The sequence below is a fragment of the Podarcis pityusensis genome (genome assembly GCF_964106645.2).
Source record: "Podarcis pityusensis genome assembly, chromosome: 9".
NCBI classification, from domain to species: domain Eukaryota; kingdom Metazoa; phylum Chordata; class Lepidosauria; order Squamata; family Lacertidae; genus Podarcis; species Podarcis pityusensis.
The window spans coordinates 40,354,661-40,381,592 of NC_138034.1; the positions used below are offsets into that span (position 1 = coordinate 40,354,661).

At 41.6% G+C, this 26,932-nt stretch overlaps 1 protein-coding gene and 1 long non-coding RNA gene across 7 annotated transcripts; one reads left to right on the top strand and one right to left on the bottom strand.

Annotated features, from left to right (window-relative positions):
* The first annotated feature begins 5,931 nt into the window (after positions 1-5,931).
* Positions 5,932-10,910, top strand: LOC308485907. Its single transcript, XR_013990848.1, has 4 exons — positions 5,932-6,134; positions 7,027-7,851; positions 10,314-10,570; positions 10,778-10,910. It is a non-coding gene; the product is annotated as an uncharacterized lncRNA (long non-coding RNA).
* On the bottom strand, positions 10,542-26,874 carry REELD1 (reeler domain containing 1). Of its 6 annotated transcripts, none has more exons than XM_081021983.1 (9): positions 26,777-26,874; positions 21,963-22,025; positions 19,825-20,041; positions 18,055-18,277; positions 16,437-16,609; positions 15,063-15,375; positions 14,020-14,083; positions 13,078-13,134; positions 10,542-11,462 (listed from the first exon to the last, which is right to left on the bottom strand). In XM_081021983.1, exons 2-9 carry the CDS (start codon positions 21,972-21,974, stop codon positions 10,827-10,829), a joined length of 1,695 nt encoding a protein of 564 aa, XP_080878109.1. In that variant the 5' UTR covers positions 21,975-22,025; positions 26,777-26,874; the 3' UTR covers positions 10,542-10,826. The 6 variants fall into 6 exon arrangements, with proteins under 6 accessions (XP_080878109.1, XP_080878107.1, XP_080878108.1 ...); XM_081021981.1 differs by lacking the exon at positions 26,777-26,874 and adding an exon at positions 25,300-25,946; XM_081021982.1 differs by lacking the exon at positions 26,777-26,874 and adding an exon at positions 25,300-25,946 and having other exon boundaries at positions 21,963-22,056.
* Positions 26,875-26,932: the final 58 nt, after the last annotated feature.

Sequence of the window (26,932 nt, forward strand, 5' to 3'; positions counted from 1 at the left end):
TTACTCCACCACCAGCAGCAGCGATTATGTTAGTTGCCCTCCTGGTGTGTCTCCCATGTTATTTTCCTAGGAGTTCCAAGATGTTGCATTGTTCTGGAACATTGTGATATTTTATTATTATTATTATTTTAAAGATACTCACCACGCACATGCAAAATGGCAGCCCCCCCCCCGAACTGATTTTTAAAAAAACAGAATGACACAATGTCTAGGGCATTGGGGGGGGGGATGTCAGCCATTAAGAGCAGCTGTCAAAGCCACTGCCACAAATGCTGTCCAAAAATATGAAAACAATGTAGGACAGATGCACGCCTAACAAGCAAATAACAAAACGTATCTGATAAATTAGTAACAAAAGAAGTATTTTGTAACAATTATTTTTTTAAAAAAAACTCCCAGAATGAACACGCCTTATGATTTAATTCTGTCTTGTTTTGTTCTTCCCACAAATCATTTTTCTTTTGACTCTTTAGGCGTAAAAATCACTTCAGAAGTCTGGCTGCACTTTGTACCCTAAAGCCACCATTTTGAAACATCTGATGTGGGTGCTGGAAGGGGAGAAATATGTGTATTTAAATTAAATTAATATGGCAATACAGTAAGGCTAATTATTGAACAAACTGCTGGAGTCTGTACTAGAGCAGAAATTTGGAGATAAGTGGCTTTAAAAAAACCACACCTGCCTATGTGCTTCAAGCACAGCAAATCCTTGTTTAATGAGTCCAAAGGATTAGCACTGCGCACCAGCCATATTAGCACCATATTGGCCAGAGGTGTGTATAGATCCCTTCTCCAGAATCGTACCACTTTTTTTTATACTGTGTGCCCCCAAGGCTATGGCTTTTGCCCCATTCCGACTCTTTCCAAAGGAGCGAATCAATACCAGTCCATTACGTACGTAGATGAAGACCATCAATAAAGGAAGAACTAGCTGGAGGTGAGAAGGCAATCATAGAGGATTTTGCAGTTTTATCAAAGGGCTTTCTCTGTGTTACAAGAGACTTTGCATAACTAAGCCTAGCTGGAAATAGTACAAAATAGCATGGAGAAATAAACAGATAAAAAACATAGTTGTAAGTAGACCAGTTGATTATTCTGAGTTACTTGAACTAAAACCAACAACAACTATCAGTAGTGTTGACGTGTTCAGAACCGAAAAGATCCTTTAAATTTGATTTGATCTGCTCTACCCAGAGATGGGGTGAAAATTCAAATGACAAAAATGGCCTTTTGGAAACAGTCATACAAAAGGAACATAATAAATTTGCTAAATTTTGCTAACTTTTTCCACGTAGATGCACAAAATTTTGAAATTGGCATCTTTTAAAACTTCTGATGGAAAACATTAAAATACATTAAACCTGTGAAAGTTACTATAAATGTTATACCAAAAAATTAAATGAGTACCAAGTAGCCCAGCTACCCCCAGTACGATATTCTGTGATAAAAAGCAGATTGGTGAGAAAATTCTTTTGTATACTTTTATGCATGCAAATAAGGCTGAATTTTAAAAACAGGAGTATAAGCACTGAACTGAAACAATCGTTTTTCTTGAAAATTTGCCTGAATAAGACAATAAATTTAGCAATGGTGCCCTCTAGTGGGACGAAATGGCTAGTGCCGAAACAAGTGGAAAGCATGGACGGCAGTCACAAACTATCATCAACCTGGTTTTCCAATAACAAAGATTCTATTGCAGAGCTAAGGGGATCTTAAGCCTGACGAGGGTTATTTCCTATTGTAACTAGTCAATTACTGTTTGCTATTGCAACTGTTGGCAGTGCGGGGAGTAGTGCTGGTTTTCCTTACCATGAGGACTGTGACATTTTTTCTTTCCTAACAAGAGGTTCTGTGCCTTTAATGGCTGCATAGCAGGCAGGCTTCCTAGGCATGATGATGTAGCGATAAGAAAGGCTGCACCTGTGGAGTTTCTACCTCTCATGTGAATGTTAGAAACTGAGAGCTTGGACTGAGAGGTGCCAGAACTCCCTCATTCTCTTATCATGGCAATGGTGCCCACTTGAGAGGTGCCAGAACTGAGTTCCAGTGAATTTCAGCTGGAAAAAAGCCCATTTTCACACTCGCAATACGACTGAGGAGGTGCAGGGCATGTCTACATATTCACACACATGTGTATAAGGTACTGTGAGAGGCAAGCAGTATGCATGTGCATCTTAACATGTGCCAACCCAACTTGTGCAACCCTTCCTCCTCAGAAATGGGGGCAGAGAACAGAATGACCACACAAATGAGACCTACATTGTTCCTGAATGAGCATAGTGCTGGCATCATATGCATGTGTCAAGGGGCTGTGCCTGCTTCCCACCACCACCACCTGCATAGGATCATCGTCATCATCCAAAGCGGGTAAGTACATCTCACCCCGGGGAGCCAAGCTGATCTAGTTGATATACAGTGGTACCTCGGGTTACATACGCTTCAGGTTACACACGCTTCAGGTTACAGACTTCGCTAACCCAGAAATAGTGCTTCAGGTTAAGAACTTTGCTTCAGGATGAGAACAGAAATCGGGCTCCAGCGGCGCAGCAGCAGCAGCAGCAGCAGCAGCAGGAGGCCCCATTAGCTAAAGTGGTGCTTCAGGTTAAGAACAGTTTCAGCTTAAGTACGGACCTCTGGAATGAATTAAGTACTTAACCTGAGGTACCACTGTACAGTTGAACTTGGAACAGGAAGTAGTACTAGGTGCACATTTCCATACAGCCACAAAATTCACGGCTTCACCTTGATCCAGTCGCTCTCTCTGCCTAATCTCCAGAGACTGATCTTCTATATAAAACACAACAAAACAAAACAGAAGAGGCCTGTGCTACTTCCAAAGGTGCTGCATGGTTGCTCCAGAGCACTGGAGTCTGTCGAGGACAAAGATGGGGAATCTGAAAAACTCCATTTGCTACTGGACTACAACTTCTGCCATCCTGGACCACTGGCCATGCTGGCTGGAACTGATAGGAGTTGGAGCTGAGAACAGCTGGAGGGCTACAGCTTTTCCATCCCTGTTCTTGGATGTGGGTGGGCAGGATGGAACCTGAGGTTGGTACCAGTGTGGTGTAGTGGTTAAGAGCGGTAGACTTGTAATCTGGTGAACCAGGTTCGCTTCCCCGCTCCTCCACATGCAGCTGCTGGGTGACCTTGGGCTAGTCACACTTCTCTGAAGTCTCTCAGCCTCACTCACCTCACAGAGTGTTTGTTTTGGGGGAGGAAGGGAAAGGAGATTGTTAGCCGCTTTGAGACTCCTTAGGGTGGTGATAAAGCGGGATATCAAATCCAAACCCTGCTGCTGCTGCTGCTGCTGCTGCTGCTGCTTCTTACTTTCCCAGCGGTTTAGAATGTGGTCCTTCTTCAGACGAGTGTGGTGGGAAAACATAGCAATGCTAATACTGTTCAGAACTAAAATTCTGTGATGTATGTTAATGTCATGAAGTTTAAGTGGTAGGAACAGCTCAGGGTCATGACATAAGTTAGGTGTACTATCCAAAGCTTACCTCGTTCAAAGTCTTTATCTTGGATTAATCCCATTTGGGTCAATGGGACTTTTCCAAAGTAAGGATTTTAAAACTGAGACCTAAAGGCCCATTCCTGTAGATCGCTTACACCAGTTGATGGCTACCAATGGGGAGAGAGTATTGGCAGCAGGAAAAACCCCCATATAAACAGTGTACAGCTGGGAGGTTCAGAAGGACAATGGGATTGTGCCTGAAGTATTGGAAGCTTTTTGTGATAGCTTATATAACAGAGTGAAATTTCCTTTCCCTTCTTGAGCTTCATGTTTCCATAATAAACCCCAGCATGTCACATCACCATTTCTCTCCACACTGGCAGCTGAATGCCTGAGCACCTTATGCACCAGTATCTAATGTACATCAATGCATACTAATAAAGTGATTCTGATCTTTGACTTGCCTGTAAAGTAGCAACTGTTTGTAAAGAATCAATTATGTGTTGACATTAGCAAGTGCAGAGCTGTAATGGATAGTGCAATTCCAGGAGTCAGAGAGGCCATCTGGGATCTTTGACCTTAACCTGAGGAGTAGAAGTCCTTCTCCTTGCTACCATATTAGTTGTTAGTTGATCACTACCTTGGGAGCCTGTTTTCTGACTTGTTTTTAAGCCCTATAGCAAAATCATCATCATAATCATCAAGTTCCATTAAAAAAAGCAGATGGAGAGGATAGGGACATACTGTAATGGCACTGTAAAGATGGTTTTTAATAAAGATGGTTTAATAACCGCCTCTTTCAGCGGGTCTGGGAAGGCTCCCTCACGGAGGGAAGCATTCACCACCCCATCGCCCAGTCCTTCCCGGCTAGCTTTTATAAGCCAGGATGGGCAAGGATCCAGGAGACAGGTGGTTGGTTTCACTCATCCAAGCAGCCTGTCCCCATCCTCGGAGGAACAGATTGGAATTGATCCCACTCAACTTGACTAGACAAAACTTTAGCACTCTCCCGCCCCGGCCCTGCTCCCATGGTGGAGTCTACTTCTTCCCGAATCTGAGCGATTTTATCTGCAAAAAACTTTGCAAAATCATTGCAGGAGAACATGTGGCCCGTGCTCGGCCCCGATGTTGCAGGTGGTTCTGCTAAATTGTGAACCACCTGAAAAAGTCTCCTGCTGCTGTTTTCTGCAGATACAATAGAGGCGGTGAAGAAATTTTTCTTCACCGTCACTATCGCCACTTGGTAGGCTCGACGTTGAGCTCTAACCTGTGTCTGGTCAGATGCGGAATGAGTTATCCGCCACCGGCGCTCTAGCCGTCTCAACGATTGTTTCATTGCCCTCAGATCCGTGGAAAACCACGGGGCTGTCCGGGCTCCATGCAATCGGAGAGGGCGTGAGCTAGTGTCGGAGAGGGCGTGAACTAGTGAGCTATTCTGTTTCAAGAGCTGCCACAAATGCAGGAAGCCCAAACTGGGATTTGCCAACAGCGCATCACAGTTGCCATGACACTGCTGCACTGCAGGAATATCATGTGACTCATTCAGGCAGTCAGCTGATCTACATACAGTAAGTGATCTAGCCATAAATTCAGTTGACCTACCGAAGCATCGTGCAGTTAAGCTGTGTAAACAGAGTGAGCAGAGGATAAGGGAAGTAAAAGCGGGACGTTGCACTGTGAAAGCTGCCTTGGGCCATGGAGAAATTCCAACCCCGACTGCCAGGCTATGAGGTTGATGCCAGAATGGCTGTAAATGGGCTCCCTTTCTGAGGCATCTTAAAGCACCACTTTCAAGTCAAGAGCTGAGGCTCCTGCAGCCATCTAGTGACAGAGCTTGTGCAGGCAATTATCACCACTACTAAGACTGAACATGCATTAGAGTCATGTTCTTGTAGATATCATCATGATGAATGAAAAAAGATGAACACTTCATGCCTGCCAAAAACAAAAGCAATAGTTGTACTCTTCCCCCACCCCCATCTGTCTTCTTGTCCTGTCCAGTATTTCTTAAGTAGTTTTTCTTTCTCACTCTGATTCGCCAGAAGCGGCTCCCTCGGCCTATAGAGCGAGATGAGCACCGCAACCCCAGAGTTGTCCGCGACTGGACCTAACGGTCAGGGATACCTTTACCTTTTTATGCTTTACATATGCATGTTTTTCTCCCAGACCTAAACCAATTCCTCCTGCCAACAAGTGCCTCGTCTTATAAACCGCCTTGATCTCTCCATACCTATTTTACTCTGATTTCCCATCCTCTGCTCTCTTGCTTATTAGCATTTCAGCTATTGTATAGGCTTGATTTGCTTCCTTTGTATATCTTTATCTCCATTGGGGAGGAGTCGTTAGATTAGGGCTGAACCAATTTTTTGTGGGCAAGGATTTTTTTGGTGTGCCATGCTATTTTACCCGTTCACAACCATTCTTACTTTTGGTGCAAAATTTAAAACAGAGGGTAAGTTTCCTCCACTTTCTGATTATGTCTTCTGGCCAATCAGGGATCATATAGGCAGCATTATGATGCCATGGCACCACAAAACCAATTGATTTGGCTGTGTGACAGCACACTGAAGTAAAATCAGAGTTAGGGCAACTCTTCCTGTTTTCACTCTGAAAGTGGGACTATTTACCTCAGTTGCTGAAAAGAGTATCATGTTTCACAAAAACAACTGTTAACCAGGTTTGTGGTTTGAGTCAGCTGACCCAGAGGCAGCTGTGAGCAATATTGTAGGGGTTGGACTATAGAACCCTCAAGGTCCCTTCCAACTCTACAATTCTATGATTCTATAAAAAATTGTATTTGGAATATCACCTCTTCCTCAGTTTGGGTCAATACTAAGTCATGTGAGTGAGTGAGTGAAAGAGAATATATCAGAGCAGTGGTAGTGGTGTTTTTCTTAATACTAGTAAATCTAGTAATAAAATCATATTTATTTTCAGGCAGTAATTTGGTGGGTGGGAAAGAAGCCATTGTATTTAATAAATTCTGTATTTTCATGCCTAGCAATACCACTATACCCTCAGCAAAGTATAGCCAGTGCATTGGCTTCTCATTTGCAACAGAGCTACGCCAGAGTGCACACAAAAGACTGCATTTGTCCAAAATAAAAGTGTTATTGTCATCCCCTGCCACCTCAAGCTATTCTTAGCAATAGATATTTTGAGATCACCAGAATACAGGATCTGAGTAGCTGCTTCTTGGAACTTGGGTCTTGCATGGTTGAGGTTTCATTACTTCTAGAATCATTCATTAGAAGTATAAATTACTTGCTACTTGGTAGCTGCCAAGAATAACTCACACATCATCTTCTGCCAAGCTCTAACATTGGCACTGGGCTCATGCCCTGTCAAAATAAGCTCAGTTCATGTAGTCAAGCTTTTGGCCAGCACTCAGTATGTTAATATTAGGCACTCATGCTAATGGCAGTGAAGGTCATAGGTGTGACAGTGTCATTTGGTACTAAAAAGGTAATGTGTGCTTTAATTAGCTAATACAGTATTGATAGTGACTGATTTGCCATTGCTATATTTGATCAGTATTGCTAATTTTAATTATCACTCCTCTTTTCCAGAGATGCCCACTTTTGGCTTTGTGTTTCATTACTCCCTACAGTTCGCTTGACTTACATGGCTCATGGCTTGGTATTCTTTCCTAATGAAATACCAATTGTAACCTCATTATGATCCACAGCATTGGGTGATGGAAGTGCCTACACAATCTAGGGTAACATATTTCCATGTGCTCTGTGGTGTCCCTGAAAACAGGGTCCAGGCAGAAGACCAAGTTTGCCTCGCAACTACATTATCCACAAGCTCCACACTGTCATTCTTCCCATATGCAGCAACGGCAGATATTTATATGGGAGAAAGGAAAAGGGCACAATATCAGGCAGGAGGGGCTAATCTGGCCCCCACGCAATTTTTCCTGACCCTCAGCCCTAATACAGTAGCATCAACACACACACAGCTTTGGTGTGGGCAGAGTTGGACTGACGATGTGAACCAGCCTCTTCCCATTCATCATCTCAACCATGTGATGAGCAGAGAGGGGGTGATGATCCCTTTCCTTGACCCATTTGCTCAGATCATTTGAGGAGCTCGGCTGTGTGCATGTGTGAGCAGGATGAGTGTGAGGTGGCCAAATTCACACCCACCAGTGCACGCAGCCCCATGCAGCTCCTGTCCAGTTCCCGGTGACACTAGTATAGGAAGGGAAGCACACAATGTTTTGCACTTCTTGACTATGTTGCTGCCTGCAGTCCACTGTCTTTGTCCTATAGCGCTCATCGTGAACTGTGGAGAGCCATACCACCCTTCCTTGGATAATCGCACCTTGGTTTGCACTGCTTGTTCATGCCACTGCGTGCTAAAGAAATGGTACCAAGAATTGTTTTTAGGTATGAAAGTAACTTCACTACTAATATTAATTTACAAAGTGCTTCATGACTGGTCTTCTTCACCCTTGGAACACTGTGAGATATAATCTTGCTCTCTTCTTAGAGGCATAGAGCTGAGGACCAGAGGTTGTGATGGCAAGATTACCCTTACCCACTGAATTAAGTTCATTAAAATAAATAAATACGCTTATAATCCTGCCTTTCTGCCATGGGGCTCTTAAAGAGGTCTCCATAGGGTTCCCAGGCACTGATTAGAATCAGACCCTGAGCAGCTCAGCTTCAACAAGGTTGCTGCATCAGGCACCTTCAGACAGTGCCCTGGTCTGGGAGTTGAACTTTAACCCGTATTTGATCTATTTTTAGTTCACACAAAACAGGGAACAAAAAATGCTCAGTTAGTGGATTAAATATACCGGTATATGTTGACTGAGCAAAAACTGGGAGCAAATTTTATCACTTGTGTAACCTCGCACTGCCATCTTGCTCCACATTTACTAAACTCACCTCGCCAAAATGGTCCTGGGAGGCAGCCAGGTTACTAAAATATGGCTGTCCACGACAAGTAGAGACAAACTATAATACTATCAATTAATCTATGTGCACCTCAAGTTGCACATTTAACCTTCTCTACAGAAGATAGGACTAGGCAAGGGCTGGTGTGTGTGTGTGTGTGTGTGTGTGTGTGTGTGTTTAAAAAACATCCTAAGCTATAACAATCTAGTATTATTAAACATAGACAGACAGAAATAGTGCGGGAGGACTTAAGAATTTGTAATTTATTCATAAACTGCTAAGCCATCATAGCAAACTTTTTAAATGAAATCTGATAGTTCTTTAAATATTTACCAGCTTGTTGACCCATTTTCTCAGTTAATTAGGGATTGCATTAACAATGTACTGAACAGAGGCGGCTTTTAAAATTAAGCAGCCCAACTATTGTGCATTGCACAAAGTTTTTATTTTGTTCAATGAAGCTAGAGAAAGGATGCTCAATTGAAAACATCCCAATTCTTTAACAAAGAAGACACCTAATATATGACTAGATTAATCACTTTTCCTATGACTTAGTTGACAGATCCAGATCATCTTTCTAGGAAGAACATTCATTTTGCAGTCTTCTCTGTTTCTGTAATAGCTTTTTACTGACTTCAGCTGCACATATTTTCTTACCATGATTTCTGTGATAGCCTGCATTATTTTCCAGTGAAAAGTTTTGCAGTATTTGCTTCTAATGAAAATGAATGAGTAATTCATCATACTTTCTCAACCTTTTTCAGTGCACTCGTTCATTTCCATCTTTAAGCTGAATCCCTTCATCTGAAACACATAATTGTGCAGCTGAAAATAATTCAGGGAAGATGTGGCCACACACCCTGTATGGCCTATTGCCAAAAGGGATTGAGAGATGTTTTAGTTGTTTGTTTCTTCCTAGTCATCTCATCACCTTTATTTTCCCTCACTATTTCCCTGTTATTAGCTGATGCCTTGTACTTTATTTTGCATATATTTTGAGTTTTGAAGTCTTTTCAAAAATCTTTTTGCAGAGTGTTTCATATTGAGGATGAAAGGTGGGATATAACTGTTTCTAATAAATACATAGCAAGCTCTGTGAGAGGCATGCCCAGTGCATCCCATTCTATGACAATTTAATGGTCTCAATGACTATTTAAATCTATTTCAGGTTAAGCAGAATTTTTTTTTAAGATATGTGATTTTAAAGTGAGTGTTGCAACAATGTTGCAGTTCAGAGTGCTTCTCTTCAGGGCCAGCCAGCCATTCCCATTCCCAGGATACTCCATTAAATTTCCTGATTCCCTGGTCTTCTGTTCTCTTGCCCCACCTACTTCCACAGTCAGCCAGCATTGCATGGTTATTTAGCATGCCTTCCCTGGGCCCCCCCCCCCTTAATAATGATAATTTTTTATATTTCTACATACTTTGGGATTCCCCAAAGCATACCTTTTGGGTATGCTTAGAGAAGGATTTGCACTCAGAGTAGTAAATAGCCGTTGCCAATTAACTCTGAACTTCAACTTGGTCTCAGACTAACCATTGCTCAGGCCTTCTTTAATCCAGCGCAACCTGAATCCGAAGAAAGTTTTTCCAGTCAAAGTGCTAAAAGGCTGTAAAAGTTGTAATAGGGCTATCCATTGGGTTTCCTGAGTTGACCTGAGGTCTTTGTTCCAATTGTTCCAATAGCTGAACTGACCCAATGTAGAAAACAAAGCAACTGCCAGCCGTGAGGATTAAACAAGCCAGCACATCAAGGTGCAAATGGCTAGAAGAAGCTTTCTCTCCATTTACACCTGATGAGCAGCCATGTTCCTCTGCCAAAAGGTGGCATTTACTGTGTCTTTGTTTCCTTCCTGGAGATCAATTCACAATGCAGCCAGTCAGTGTTTGCATCCCATGGATCAATTTTCTTAACTGCCAGTGTTGCTCTGTTTTGTTTTTCTAAAGAGGAAAGTTACCTCAAGTGGCAAACATTTGACTGATTTGAGAAATCTCACACACCAAACCAAAGGCATTGCAACCTAAGTGAGAAGAGGGCAAAGGGCTTCTGTTTACTTGAAAAGAAGAACTGCAAGAGCAGAAACTTTTTCTGCAGAGACGAACTAGGAGGTGACACTCAGTGGCAGAGGAAGGATTTCTATTTTTGGCACTACCTTAAGGCAACAAAGGAAACATAATAGCAACAATAGTCCAATTTAATGAGCAGGTATGCAATATTAATTGCATTAAGAGTTACACTTTGAACAAAACATACCTTTATGTTTTCATATCTGAATGTAAGAACATCTGCATAATATCTGCAAAGTAGCTAGATACATCTGCATTGCAACAAAATCATGCCTACACAAAATAGGTTTGCTTAGATGGTTATATACAACTGCTCTGCTTCCTGTGCTATTATTTTCTACTGCAGGCCTACAGATGAAGCTATCTGACATCTAACAGGAAGAACAACCACCATCCTAGAGAACAGCTTTTTTCCCACTGCCTGATGGGCTGATCCAGTTGTATTCTGCCTGTACCAGAACAAAGCTGTTCTCTCGTATCTTTCTGAAATGCATCATCTCCCCATTCTCCTGAAGTGCCATGGCATTATTTTCTGGCTCACTAAAGGACACTTCCGTTCGCTTGTGACAATACTGGGAATGGATGCAGCGTAGACCAACAGCCAGCACCATGCTGAGGACAGCAGAGCATCCAAGGAGAACACCCAGCTGAGCTACTACAAGCTGGGACTCCTTGTGTGGCTTTCCTCCTCCTCCTCCAGAAACAGTAGCTTTGGGTGTGGCTCTTGTTACCTTCAGGAGTGTGTTCCCAGGGATATCCTTTCTGCCCTTTCCCTCCTGCTCATGTGATGTAAGTTCAGCCTGGGGCAGGAAGTTTGCTGGAACTTCCCACGTCGCTGCTTGTTTCTCTGCCATCTTCCTTGAAGTGCCTGATAAACTCTGATAGACACTCGTGTCCTCTTCACTACCTAAATGCTCTGATATTGTTTCCATGCCTGGAAGGCGTAGAGGATCCTGGAAGTGGACCAGCGGTGAAGCTGTAACGGGTAGCACAGACTTGCTAAGGCCTGGGTTAGGTGTTGTAGAAACCCCCTTAAAAACAAAGAGATGAAGTGCACATGGGATGTGACAGCCATTATCTTGGCTGAGATATACAGTCACCTTTTAGTTGTTCAGTTAGATCAAAACTATCATTGTTAGCCTACTAGAATCATCACACTTCTCACAGATAACTGTTCTCATCATAATAGCACACCACTTCTTAAGAGCTCTTAAAATGATCCTAGAACAGTATTGAATCAGACCAATGGGAGGGGATGAGGAAGAAGATAGGTAACCATTGATTAGCATTCAGAATTCTCATTTTAGAAAGGCTTCTTAGCTTGCAGAGGTAGGAGCAGGTTTATGCTGTGTGACCTTCAGAGATGAGCATGTTGTTTTCTTACTGTGATGCCGTTATATGCTTTGGTGATGGGCTTGGCGTTTGGGTAAAGGAATGTTACAGAACTATTTTGTTTACCCCACTGGTCTGTGCTCGCTCAAAAAATGTCTGATAGGTTTTATAGACAGAGGAGAATAAAGTTAGCCTGTTGCACAATCAAATGCTTCTATCAGATGTCAAGGAGATAAAGAACTATACAACATTTAGAAAGCATCTGGCGGCAACCTTGTATAGGGAAGGATTTAATGTATTATTATGCTTTTATATTTGTTGGAAATCCTACTCCAGTGGCTGGGGCAACCCAGTCATATGGGTGCAGTACAATTATTTTATTTTTATTATTATTATTCATCTAGGTTAGACTCCACCAGGAGCTTTCTTGGCCACTGCCAGTTAAGGAAAATGGAAATGCGAGAGCCAATATGGTAGAGAAGAGCAAAACTATGGAAATGCATGTTCCATATGTGCATTTCTCACTAAGTGCAATTCTCACTAAGTAATAAAGTTCATTGGGTGACCTCTGGGCAAGTCACCATCTCTCAGCTTATCCTATTCTATGAAGTAAGCATCTGCCTGTTCTTTTATGCCTTCTGACAGTCTCTGTCTTATCCCTACTATTCATGCGGCAATTACTACCCTCTCCTTGACACTGCTGCCATGTCTCTTCCCTATGAACTGTAATGCCTCTGAGCAGAATCTGTATCACTTCTGTGTTCTGTCCCTAATATTATGAGCAAAAGAAAACACTGAGTAGCAGGACTAGGAAAGCTACTACTACTGAGAATCGTAGTAGTTGAAAGAGCATATCCGTATGCTGTATCTATGGCCCAAGGGTTAATTGTAAGACATGTCTATCCTCTTTCAGCAGAGCTGTTTACAGCCAGCTGTCTCCTGTCTATACAACTCCAGGAATAATTGGCATCAAAATGAACACTTAGAACACAATAGCTTTGAATGTCTGCATAAAAAGGTACCACAAACCCAGTGGGACCCTCTTCCAAGAGTTTACTTTAACTTAGTATTTAAGATTTCAGAGAGTCTACTGCCCTCTAACTGGAGTAAGCGAGAACAGCACTAATGCCTCTGTATATACGTGAGCTACATCAAAATCCACTGACTGGAAAATCAGACATTGACTATTTAGCCTTCTTTCCAGGACCTGCCATCATGAGTACTGCAGCCCTGTAGCACTGTGCTCATTTAGTCTTTCTGAATGTACTTCAGATTCTCACTAAATTCAGACACTTTAAGGGGAGAGAAACTCACCAAATGCACTTCTTTGCTCGGCCTGTTTTCTCTGTGGTCTACACACCATGCCTGTGTCTGAAGCCAGTAATAGTGGGGAGAGAATTATTTGCTTCAGAATCCGACGAATCTTAAAGCTAACTAGGTCACAACTAATTAAGCACATCAGTTTTGGCAATCTGTGCTTATCAAGAGACATGAAATGACCTCAGATGCAGTCTACGTGTGCCAGACATTCCAGACAGGATTCCGGAAGGCTAAAATCAAGCTTTTGTTGGATCCTCTGTATTTGTAGACTGGGGGCAAGTTTTCAAGTCACAAAGAATTCTTCCTCACTCAAGTAAAAACCAGAGTTTCTACATGCAAAAGACTTCTGCCCCATTACCAGCAGGCCAACCCTCTGATGAACCAAATGTTCTGCAAACAAACAACACATTCCCTACAAGGTCTGTTCAGCCTCGTGTGAGTATGGGACCAAGCCTATGACTTTCCCATCACAAAGCAAACAAAGCAGAAGTGTGTCCATTATACTTTTGAGTTCAACCCTTCAAGGACAATTTGTTCTCCATATACATGGTTGGGGGTGGGAATACAGTTACAGATTTGTTTTCAGTCCCACATTGTTATACTCTTACGATTTCAATGCAGATTAAATAATGAGACAAGTTCTCATTGCATTCAGTGGCACTGTGATTCTCTGACTAGCAGGCCTTACAAAGCAGCAGGAAAATGATAAATTTTATCATTAGTAGGGTTTAGCTATGTGTTGGGTCACTGCAATAGCTCTTACTTATTTGCACAACTCTGTGAGATTAGAGTGTGGTACAAGTTTAAACAAATACATCTCACTTTTATCGTATTAGGCTTCTGTCAGAAAGACACAATGCTGAAGCAGAACAGTAACAATGTACTACCAAAGATCTTTCTTGAAAACAAATCAAATGCCATCCTTTCAGTGCTTACCTCCATGCCTTTTTTACATGTAGAGCAAAGCTGTGATATGGGAAAGCTTGAAGTATTTTCTCTCCTGAAATGTTGGGGAGCAAAGGGTAAATTAATTACATTTCATTCAGCTTGTATTCTGCACGCATGTTCCTAACTGTCATAGGGAAATTCCTCCCAAAGCTTACTCAGAACTCTGGTTGGGATGCTTTAATTGTATGGTATGTCACATATACGAACCCCACATAGGAGGCTGCTTACACAGAGCCAGACTACTGGTCTATCTAGCTCAGCATTGTCTACATGGACAGGTAGCACATCTCCAGGGTTTTAGGCAGAGGTCCTTCGCAGACTTACATGGAGATGCTGCAAGCTAGCTACTCTACCACTGAGCCACAGCCCATATGTGCCACAGAATCAGATCTGTTTCATATAAGATAGGCACTATGTGAAGGTTATTTGAAATCATACGCTCAGGTGAGCTCTGGAGCTGAAAACCAATGACAAGGAATGGACTAGTGCCCAACACTGTGAGCACTGGGACTTCCATTTTCCCCCCCTCCACTGTAGCCCCCTGCACAACCTCCAGAATCAGCTCCAGAGAGGCAACCCAAGAGAGATTTGGAGGATGCATAGGGGACAGAAGGAAAAGGGGGAAAGAAAAATTCCCTTTGCACAAGTGGAAGTCAATTCTGCACACACAATGGTGACACTAGATACAAGCCGCAGAGACAATCTCTCCAGAGACTGTCTCTCTCCATGAGCATCTTATTTTGCTACTGGACAGCTATCATTCCAGGTAACTTTCAAATGGCAGCCATTTTGCATTTAGCTGGTCTTGGTCCTCCAGAATGCCTACACCTGGCAGTGTTTGAAAGCTCTGCTGTTGTTATTTTACAATTCTTTACACACTTAAAATGAAATACAAACATGTAAGAGAGAGAGAGAGAGATGCAGCACTCACAATCTTTTAAGACTCTGCCATGTTTTGGCAAATCCAATATTCATAAATATTAGTGCAATAAGTGTTATGTGCAGCATGACATGTAATGCTCACACAGTACCTGTTGTACATGCTGTGGCTGGAGGAATGATGTTGTGCTATGAAGCCGAGATCCTGGAACTGAAGTGATGGCTCCAGTGTGAGATCACCAACTGTGCCACTTCCATTAGCTTGTCTTTCTCTACTGCGACTGATGGCATGTGAAGTGACCAAGTCTGCAAGGGATTCAGACAGAGCATTTCCATTGTCAGGAGGCTCAGAGACTTGTCGTCCACTGTAAGATGGATCCAAAATCAATGTGGCTGCAAGCCGAGTCAGACTAGTATGTGTAAATTTTGCAAACTGAGTTAAGATGATGTCAGGAGTGGAACTTTCTGGGGTTAAGCACAAAGCAAAACATTAAAAAATATAATACTGTTAGCAGACATTTCTTAAAATATTGAACATGCTTATCTTATGTATATATTTCTTATTTGTTAAGATGACATAACTGGAGTACTGGATTGGACACATCTAATCTGTTAGATGCTTCTGTTTCCAGTAGTAGCCAGATAGGTGCCTCTGGAGAACCTCACAAGAAGGGAATGATCATGACATTCAAATCATGACAATCAGTAAGGCAAATACTTTCACATTCATTAGCCCACATTACATTCTGGGAACACAGCACGCTGTCTTTTACTGCCACTTCAGTAGTCCACCTCACTCAGTACTGTCTAACTTTATACACCAAGTGGCAGCAGCTCTCCAGGATTTCAGACAGGAGTCTTTCCAAGATCTATATGGAGAAGCTGGGTAATGAAAACAGGACCTTTTCATGCAATGTATGCAGTGTTTATTAAGACTTTCTATTCCCAATGACAATAAGCAGTAATATAAAAGAAGAGAAGAAGAAGAGTTTGGATTTGATATCCCGCCTTTCACTCCCTTTAAGGAGTCTCAAAGCGGCTAACATTCTCCTTTCCCTTCCTCCCCCACAACAAACACTCTGTGAGGTGAGGGGGGCTGAGAGACTTCAGAGAAGTGTGACTGGCCCAAGGTCACCCAGCAGCTGCATGTGGAGGAGCGGAGACACGAACCCGGTTCCCCAGATTACGAGACTACCGCTCTTAACCACTACACGACACTGGCTTATAATAAAAGTTAGAAGAAAACCTTACAGCTTTGGAAAAACAAGTTTCATCTTTCGGCTTGTACGTATATTCTGTTTTCAATCAGATAAGCAGGAAGATAAGGAAGTTAGAAGAAAGAAATAGAAGAGAAACAGGAGATGGGAAAGAGGAATGATGGAGTAAGTTTGTCCAAAATAGAAGCTTTGCACTAATATAATTCCTAATACTTCTAAGTAATATAAGATAATAGAAGCATGACATAGCATAGACCTATAGAAAGGTTCCACTTTGGGGGGGGGGGAGGATGTCAGATACAAACATACCTTTCCCTGCAGCAAATGCTCCTTTTAGATCAGTAGACTTTTGAAGAGGTGTTGGCTTTATTACACTGGGGGCTACATTACTTTCAGCTGTGGTTCTGTTCTGTGTTTGTTGAGACACAGTGGAAGATTCAATCCTTGCCCAATAAACAAAGTACGACTGGACGACTGATAAACTGTTTTTTAAAAAGTGTTTGAAGCAAAGCTTTAGTCATTCTGTACCATAAATAAATCATCAGAACATTTGGTAAATCAAAGGGAATTTTTTAAAATCTACAAACAGAATTAGCCTAAAAGACATTAAAGGATTAGACCATAACACTTTTCTGTTTTGAAATGACAACAAATAACCAGCTGAAACCTTAGTGAACGGGGTTTTAAATAAAATCACAATTAGAGCTAATCAAAACACATGGGGGGGAGTTACTTTTAATTTAATCAGCTTTTTAAAAATTAATTTTACATTTGACAAAAATAGCGCCATAGTCAAGAAGGGGAAGAAAACGGAATGTCATTAAAAAAAGAGAGAGAGACCAAGTCATAAGTGTAGCCAGAATTTTTGTTGAGGGAGGGTAGCCAAAGTTGTTGAGTTTTTAAAAGAACATAAAATGTTGATCAGACAAAGACAAAGGCCTGGTCAAATAGAAACGTATACTGGTTAAAGACATATTTTTAATAGATGGAACTTGTCTTAGCACTGAAGTGTCACACTGGGAAACAGAAAAATGTAATCTCTTTCCACAACAGCCTCATGAATGCCCTCAAAAGTTGGCTTTAGTTTCTCTAGGCAGGTAGAGCTAGCTGTGTGAGGAAAAAATGTACTGCTCAATTCTAAAAATGTTTACTTAAAAGGACTTGTGCCCAGTGTTTAGTAAATGTGCCCTAAGGCTAGAATCCAAACCTATACTGCCCTGTTTGGGTGGGCAGTTACTAACTAGCATTTAGGATGCTTATGAAATCTGCCTGTGTTGGACGCCTTCCAAAATGTTGAGGTTTCACTTTACCAGAGAGAGCAGAGCTGATCAATGTTGGAAATCCATTTATATACAGTTTAAAGGTTTAAAAAGAGAAAGCATAAAAATGATGCTTTGCCACTCTGTCTGACTTTAAATATCTGACTTAAATCCTCAGGAGTACAACTGTAAACCTGTGCAAAGAGAAGAAATAAAACGTTTTCTCTTATTTCCCCTTTCAGCATACACTCCTGCAGGAAAGATTTTTTTTAAATAATAGTTAATAAATTGTTTTGGGTAGGATTTTATAGGAAAAAAATTAAACTCTTTTTTTAAAAGCCTTCCGGAAGGAAAAAGAAAAACAGAAAGTAATTGTGTAGGGAAATGGGTTGTAGTTTCTACAAGTGGAATTCCTACTGGACTACAAACAGAGTGGAACTCAAAGGATATTGAAATGGTGGAACAATAATGGAGCAGACCTGGTTCAAGTTCTCTTATAGTGACAATTATGTTTCTGAGCTTAGAATCAATATCATGCTACCATTCCTCAGTAAATTTTGCAAAGAGCCAGCTAGCTAGCACCCATGGATTCCTCCACTAGAAGATTTCCAATCTGTTAACCATCAAGCAGACCAGACCTTCAATCTTAACAATCCAAAATTTCTTACAAGAACCTGATGTCTCCTATGGGCTGATCGGGTGCTTTCCACACGAACGACAGGTTTCTCTTCAGGGACTTGTCTGAATGGGTGACGGTGTCGCCATCTTCAAAACAAGTCAGCAGTTTGGAGCCAGGGGGAATGTAAACAAAAGTGCCAGCAATTTGATCGTTTGATACCCTGCGAGCTTGAAGCATAAAGCCCATGAAATCACGCGTGCTCCTGACGGTGACTGGGGACAAAGTGGAAGTTACACAATAACATAAGCCCTTGGAAATGCATTTTAATATTTGCGTTGTGAAATTTGCATCTACATTCCATGTTAGGAAGTGTGCTTGGCAATGCCAAGTTGTTGGAATTTTAGATATTTTTAAATAAATGTTGCCCTTGGTAATTTATTAAGCACAGCCAATATTAGCATTAGGGTCCCAGGGGGCTAGGGCGGGGAGAGATACACCTAAAATAAGCCTTGCCATACTGACCTCCACTGATTACTGTCAACATTCTGGTCTCATCATGATGAGATCCAAATCTCATAAAGCAGAGAGGGGAACCTGTGGCTCTCCACATGCTGATGGATTCCAACTCTTATCAGTCTCAGCCAGGAATGATAGGAGTTGTAGTCCAACCAGATCTGAAGAGTATACGCACATACAGTTTTATGCGCACAGAACCCACTGCCAGAAGTTGTGCAAATGTGTTGACACCAGGGGGCAGGAACAGCAACTAAGACGGTGTCAAAGTGGGGCCAGCAAACACAGTCCTATCCCCCCCCCCTTCACAGGTTAACTGTACACATGAAGGATGAGGGGTGGGGTATTTCTAGCCTGTGAAAGTGAAGCTTTCTTTGCCATAACAGAAGGGAGTCACTAGAGCTTCCATAGCAGGAGGCTAAGTCATCTCCTTTGATGAGAGCCAACTGTAACTGGCAGTGATCCATGAACTGTGTATGAAAAACACTGGTGTTTTATTCCAAGCAGTGTCACATGCAAGCTACTCCTTCTGTAATATACATGAGCATAACTGCATTTCGATTTCTGTTTACACACAGTTACACCCAACACACATTAATTATCACATATAGAGCAAGTTTCATTTTAAGTAATATATCTTCCCAACATACCCGTAAAGTGCTTGTTGTGTGAGCCACATAAGTATTTTCAAAACTGCCCTGACTATTTTAATTAGTGTTTCAAATTTAGTCTTGCTGTTACATCTGCTTACTGCTTGCTATTTGTTCTTCTGTTCATTCAATCAGTTTTGTCCTCCTGCATTTGGAGAGCAACTGGGACTTTGGCAAATGCATGCCATCTTAAGCAGCAAAGAGCAACTGAGAAGGGATTCGGTGCTTTGAACCTTTTTCAGCCTGAGGGCTGTATTGCCCAATGGGCAAACTTCCAGCTGCCACAGTGATAGGTGGGACATAAAGCAAAAGTGGGCAGAACAAGGAATTTTACCTTTGTACAGTAGGTTAGTTGTGACACACACTCACATACCACTCTCCATGCACCATCCAGGCAAGCAAAAAGCATTATCAGTTTCAATGACACATTCCAGCCAGGCTAAACCACCAGAGGCTCATGCAAAGCAGCAACACTGAAGAGTGTTGCCTGGGGAGAAGGAGTGTTGCTGGGAAGAGTCCCAAGAGCTGTATAGAAAGGCCTAAAAGGTTACATGTGGCTCCCAAGGCTGAGGTTCCCGCTCCTGATCTACGGCCTCTAACTGAATACATCCCTCTGGCTTTCCCCCAAAACATCATAATTAGCTGTGACTCCTTACCTGGAACCTTGTCACCTGGAAAAAAGGATATATTGGTATGGATGGTAATATAGTTATTCTGTGGGTTCTGGAGGTGAGCTCTGATATGTTTGGGCCTCATATCAGTACATGCCGAAAGACTGGCCCCATGGGAGAATGCTGCGGTGTATGAAACTAAACACAGGATTGTCAATGCCCACACAACAAAAAGTGCCTGAACTTTCATCTCTTCCTCTACCTGTCAGGAAAAGACGTTGGAAGTTATTGCAGTGCTTTTCAATCAATTTTTTAAAGTACAATTTGTATGAAGCTACACCAGTGACACCTTTGAATTTCAGATGAAACTGTCAATTTCACAAGCTTTGGACTGTGAGAAAGGAGGTTTTCAGTGGGGTAACTATCAGAAACATCGATGGACCTTTCCCAATGTTTAGCACGTGGGGAATGGATAGCAGCTACTTGATTCCACACACAGTTCAGAGGACACTGCTGCAGCTAACACATCCTTGAAGGGCAGTTGGCATTTCCCCCCAGCATTCAAACCCCATACTGAGTAGTTGGAAGACAACACAGCCATTGAAACTGCAAGTACAATGCGGGATGAGAAAGCATAAGTTGGGAAGGGTTTAGTGGTAGGAGCACATGCTTTTCATTCAGAAGATCCCAGGTATTTCCATTTTAATCGATCAACCTAGGTGAACAAATGCTCTGAGCTGGTATAAAGCAACTTCCTCTGTGCGTGTTACACATACCTATTTAATTTGTATACTGCTTTTGCAAATATTTCCCAAAGCAGCCTATGACCATATACAAAATTCATATCACTTATTGGCTGGTCCTCATGGCATCCGTAGTGAACAGGGACACAAGTACTTAATGATGCCCACCATGTTGATGCCATTTTATTTTCTAAAATACTTTTTAGAGGCATCTTTAAAAGTTGAGAATTCACAACTGTCCCAATATAGCCATTTAAATATAGCATTTCAAACCCAACATTTTATCAGTTCTCCGATTTCCCCCACTTTCACTTTACCTCTGTGTGCTCCTCCTGATCAGCGGTGGAACACACAACCCTACTGACTTAGAAATATACCAAAGAAGAATAGGAAAAAGGGAGGTGCTCATATTTTTAAAAACCCATGCTGAATATATTCATGTTCTTAGAAATAAATCCTTCAAAAGTATAAATGTACATGTAATTATTAAAGGCAGCTTTGCTTGAATACTGTAGAGCAGCAATATAGAGCTATGGCAGGAAAGGTCCAAGGAGCAGAAGGTCCTGTCCAAGTCAGGCCTAGGTCTCATGGTCACTTCTCTTGGGGTACAGTGCCAAGAGTGTTACCACTCCATATGTGGTCAGTGAAGTTTAAAGGCCTCGTGTCATACTTGACTCCAAAATTTCCTTTAATTATTCATACTTTCCAAAACAAAACAAAAGCCCAGCTTTTCTGGAAGGTGAGTTAAGATTGGAGAGAATGAAGGGTGGTGAAGCAAACATGCAAGAGTAGAAAAATCATTTCCATCTGCACTGCAGATCCATCATCCAATCTCCTCCTGCCACCTATTCCTTCCCCTTCCATTTGTGTCTGCCTATCAGCAAAATCAGTTCTCCATTAAAGAGTTATCCATTAGCTGATCCCATAAGCTTCTATAGTCATCTCTTCTATCCTACCAGACCATATCAGCCATTTGGCATTCAAATTAGTGTCCTAAAACACCTTAAGCTCATACACAAGAATGGGTCTATGCAGAGTTCAGCTTGTATAGACTTTCCTACCACCTTTAAATGTACCTGATCAGATGCTATTAAATATTGAACTACTTATTCTGAGCCAATGTTTAGCTCAATTCTTTTCCTCCACAGTGATTTCTGAAACCGTTTACAGACTGAAGACAACACAAGGCCATATAAAGGAATCCCTTTTTGAAAACCCAGCCCTTGAATTAGCACAGGTTTTGAACAAATTGAGTCACACACACTCCCATCTTCCAATATAATCCCTGCTACAGCCATTTTTGTAAGTAGTTAAATATATACACGTTATTTTTCCTGTGCAATAGGATATTTCCCCCATATCCCAAATTTGCTTTTAGCCCTATAAAATCTCCTCTTAGTATTCAACACCTTAGTTGCATTAACATTGCCAGTTTCTTACCTTGGGACACATGTTCCTTCAGACACTCAGCAATTTTCTCCTTCAGCCTGCCAGGCAAACATCCTTTAAGGAAAAAAGTTCTTTACCCTCTCTACTAATGAGAAGAGCAACAGCTGTTACTGCTAATCCTTAATACCTACAGGAACTCTGTCAGTGCTCAAATCCAGTTTTAATCATGTTAGTTTTCTTCACACTCTACTCATCCACTTAAAACACAGCAACACCAAGTTTCCACAGTGAAAACAAAACCTGAGCTACCAAATTATACACATTTACTTAGAAGAAAATCTCAAATAAACTTAAAAGTGAACATAGGATGAGAGCCATTAAAAAGACTGTGGGGAATAATCTAGTGTTTCAGGTACATTAAAGTCTGGCCTCCTTCTCTCGCCTCCCCACACAAGTGTAGCACAAAGAAAGATGTGCTTTCTTTTGTGCACTCAAGGATATACACTGAGTATGTTGCCTTTCAGATTTGTATGGGAATAATTTGAGAGCAAAAATAATACGGAAGGAATGAGACCTAGACACGTCTATTTCACTGTATTAAAACATAAATGTTTTGACTTCAACGTTTTAAAATGCAGTTATACAAAGGGGAAAGGTCCTGATCCTTAAAGCTCCCTATTCTCTACCCTCACTTTGGCTGATGTCATTGATTCTGGCCAAGAATATAGGTCATGGCCACAAAATCCCATTCTTAGCGTGAAGAAAGGCTGCAAGTCTTAACTGAAGTTTCAAAACAGGTGTTCCAAACACTAGAGCATGAGCAGCATAGCATTTATTTATACTATATTCCTTGACAACAGCCTCAGTGAAGAAGAACCAATACTAAGAATAAAGTCTGAAAACAACTTAAGCTTGTGTGTGTGTGTGTGTGTGTGCGCGCGCGCACAGAGACACACATGCACAAAATACCGTATTTTTTGCTTTATAAGACTCACTTTTTCCCTCCTAAAAAGTAAGGGGAAATGTGTGTGCGGCTATCCCAGAAGCCAGAACAGCAAGAGGGATTGCTGCTTTCACTGCGCAGTGATCCCTCTTGCTGTTCTGGCTTCTGAGATTCAGAATATTTTTTTTCTTGTTTTCCTCCTCCAAAAACTAGGTGCGTCTTGTGGTCTGGTGCGTCTTATAGAGCAAAAAATACATTATATACTAAAATATTTGTAACCTCCCTTTAACATGTTTTAGGTCTGTGGGCACATCTGGATGTTTGAGCAAGTTCCATGGGTACCACCACCCTGGTCACTTCTGCCCCCCAATCCAAAGAAAGGAAGTGCATGCACATCTTACTTCCAAGGGATCTAGGTAGAATTAACCTGAACCTAGAAAAGCACATGGGGCTGAAACAGGAAAGAAGAGTGCCATTCTTCCAACTTCCTCCTTCAGCTGTATGTACTTTGGGGGGGGGGAGTAAACTACCATTACCCCGTCATGACCAAGGTGGCAGTTCAGTGAAGCATTCAGAGGCTTTGTGGGCACTAGGGAAAGGCTTCAGGGGCACCATTGTGCCCCTGGATGCAACACTAACGACCTCTGCCCCATGAACACTAATAAGCAACATTAAACAGAGCAGCAGAAATAAAACCAAAAGCACTCAGCAGAGCCAATCAGAAATCCTCTGGAAAGTGGACACTTTGGCCTGGCAAATATTTAAAATCAAGAGGGAAGGGGCAAGGTAATTTCCCCAAGAAAAGTCCCACAGCTTCAATATCCCTGAAGACAACCCTGCTCTGCATATTATCCAGTAGTTGGGGGCATATGTAGCAGATTTAAAATTAACAGCTTTAAAATTTGAATACTGAAAAACTCAAGTGGAAGGCTGTTCTACTTATGTCTCTTTAGGTTTTAAAATCTTCATCAAGCAGAGTAAAAACTAGAACTCTTGCTTTGGGGAAGGATTGTTAGTTCTGCTGTAGACGCATTCTTGGAAGTTTAAAAATTGCTAATTGTCATTATCCTCATTAATTGCTCCTTTCAGGAAAGCCTAAGTAGGTGATGGCAAATTTTATCACTAGTGGTATTCATTAAAATTGCTTGAGCTATAGATATTTTGCACAGAAATCCCGTACTTCTATCATTGATGAGTTGTACTTTCCTACCTAAGGGAGGAATTTGTTTGGACTCAGTCTGGGCATTTTAAAGCAGTTGCTACATGATAATGTTCAACTAGCCTTGAGCAGACACTTCAGAAAATAAGGGGCAACTTATAGCAAGTCCACTCAGAAGCCTTAGCTCAGTGGAACTTAACTCTCAGGTGAGTATAGAATTGCAGTTTTAGTATCAAAAAAGGTATCAAACAATTTTTTTTATATATACTAATATTTGGGCAAATAAGCTTCATCTTTATAATAGGAAAGTACTGTGACTTAAATATTCTTGATATGTTACAGATCAGCAGAATACAGACTGAGTTAGCTTTAGACTTTTCAAGATCCCAACAGAAGATAGCAACTTTCTTTTCATTTCCTGCAGGCCTTGATCCACACCAAGAGTTGCTCACTCTGTAAAAGGCCCTAAGGCAAATAGTGAAGGTTCAGCCAAATCGCCCTCAATATAAAGGTGGGATTAACTGTGTGATCCTTTACACCCAGATATTAAGCCCTAAGGAGTTCAATGGTGCTTAGTAAAGAAGGTAAAGGGAGCCCTGACCATTAGGTCCAGTCGTGGCCAACTCTGGAGTTGCAGTGCTCATCTCACTTTATTGGCCAAGGGAGCCGGCGTAAAGCTTCTGGGTCATGTGGCCAGCATGACTAAGCCGCTTCTGGCGAACCAGAGCAGCACACGGAAACACCGTTTACCTTCCCGCTGGAGCGGTACCTATTTATCTACTTGCACTTTGATGTGCTTTCGAACTGCTAGGTTGGCAAGAGCCAGGACTGAGCAACGGGAGCTCACCCCGTCGTGAGGATTCGAACCGCCGACCTTCTGATCGGCAAGTGCTAGGCTCTGTGGTTTAACCCACAGCGCCACCCACAGCGCTTACTCACAGCCAAATGTCTATTTCAATCACTTTTCTCCTTAACAGCAATTAAGTTAAGTCTTCATCCCTGTCGCTAAGCCATTTTGCCTTCCTGGATAGCCATGATTTAATGTTCAGCTACATAATAAAGAACATACAGACATAGCACAATTGCAATGACTCCCAGTCATGCTGCTCTGTTTACATTGCAATGACATAAGGGGATGGCCAGTTATTATCTTGGGCTATGCATGCAATGCAGTGCATGTGTATGCATATATTTGAATTAGGGCTCTTAAATAAAGCTGCTCTTTAGAGTTGTGACAGGGTTAAATAACTGCGGGTAAGATATTATATAATAGTGGATATACTTACAATAAACATTCCATAAATACACTGTTTTAGATGTTTGGAAACAAAATACTTTAGCTACTTCCAGCAACCATTTTGGAAGATGAAGGGATCCAGTGACCTTGCCACCTGTAACCTTTTTCCAAAACAAGTTAAAAATTACATAGTAAACCTGAAGGAACATCCATTTTAAAAAGAAGCCATTAATAGAAAACCATGCCTGTGATTTGTATTTACATGGCAGTCCTTTCTCAAGCCCTTGTCAAGGAGTTATAAATTATTGAAACATGCTATAAAATTGTGTTCTCTTTGTATGCTGCACAGAGCCATGTGAAATGTGAATAAGTTAACAATTATTAATTCCTTCCTTTCAAGTGCTGCTATTCCCTCCTTGTACCAAAGGTCTTCTGTTATTTGAGGAGATGGAACAATGTTGTATTCACATGATTGTTAATGCTTATTCATGCACAACTCAAAGAAAGGTATGTGCTGATTTTTAAAGGCAGCTTTAAGTTGTTCAGAGAACAGTATAATGTACAAGGCACCCCATGCTGGGTTGTTTTATAACTTTTCATCAAAACATTCTCAACTTTATACTATGGGACTTGTTTTAGTTTAGCTTCACATGCAGTACAATCCTGTACATGCCTCTTCAGAGATGCCCCTTTAAGGTAGGTCCCAGCCGAGTTCAATGGGACTTGTTCCCCAATAAGCTGAACATAGAATTACACCCTAAACATATTTTGAACGGGAGTAAGAATCCTTTGTACGCACATCAATGGCTATTTCAGACTAAGGAAACATTTTGTTTGCAGAAACTGAGTTTTAACTTAGATTGCAAAACACAAGGTTTGTAATTCTTTCCCCCTATTCTCCCATTTCCTTGGGTTAAAAAGTCAGGCATCTAGTTGAACATTTTTGGGAACAAATGCATGAAAGAAAGTGTGTGTGGCCTAAAGAATGGTTAAGGGATATGCAATGGAACTTTGACCACAGCAGACTACACAGACCTTCCCCTATTTTTGTTATAGCCCATCCTACCAATTTTTTTATTAGTTTCTTAGCTTTCATGTTTCAAGGCTGACTCTGCTTTAAAAATAAAAAAAGAATAGTCTTTGGATTCTGCTCAAGCTGCTGGATTTTATATTACATGTCAGATCCTGCACTCTGTGCAGCCACACAGATTTATGAGCCTCCCAGTGTGCTGAGGGGGGGAGAAAGAAGAAAAAGTTAACGGCAATCAGGAGAGCAAAGGGTTGCCAGGATTTGGAGGGCTGGCACATAAACAGAAGCTTCTCACTTGCAGTGCTTACTTGTAGTTGGCACAATGCTACCCCTGGATTTTTCTTCCATCCTGTTCCTATTGTTGAATTGTCACTGTTACACCCACTATTTAAGATTTTTGTTGGTTCACTTCAGACTGCAACTGAAGATTTTACCGTGTGACTAGTTAAAGAAAGAGGCTGTGCTTTTTAAAAACAGGGCATGCAGTTTGCCTTACCTTTCCAGCCATCCAAACTTTTGAAAACAGGCTTTCACACTTTAGCAGTCCGAGAAAGGTTCCAGTGTGGTGTTAGGTTCTACTATGGTGTTATTCTCTAACTTACCACTGTTCATGTGAGTACCAGATGTTGTATAAAATTAGCTTAGAGCATAA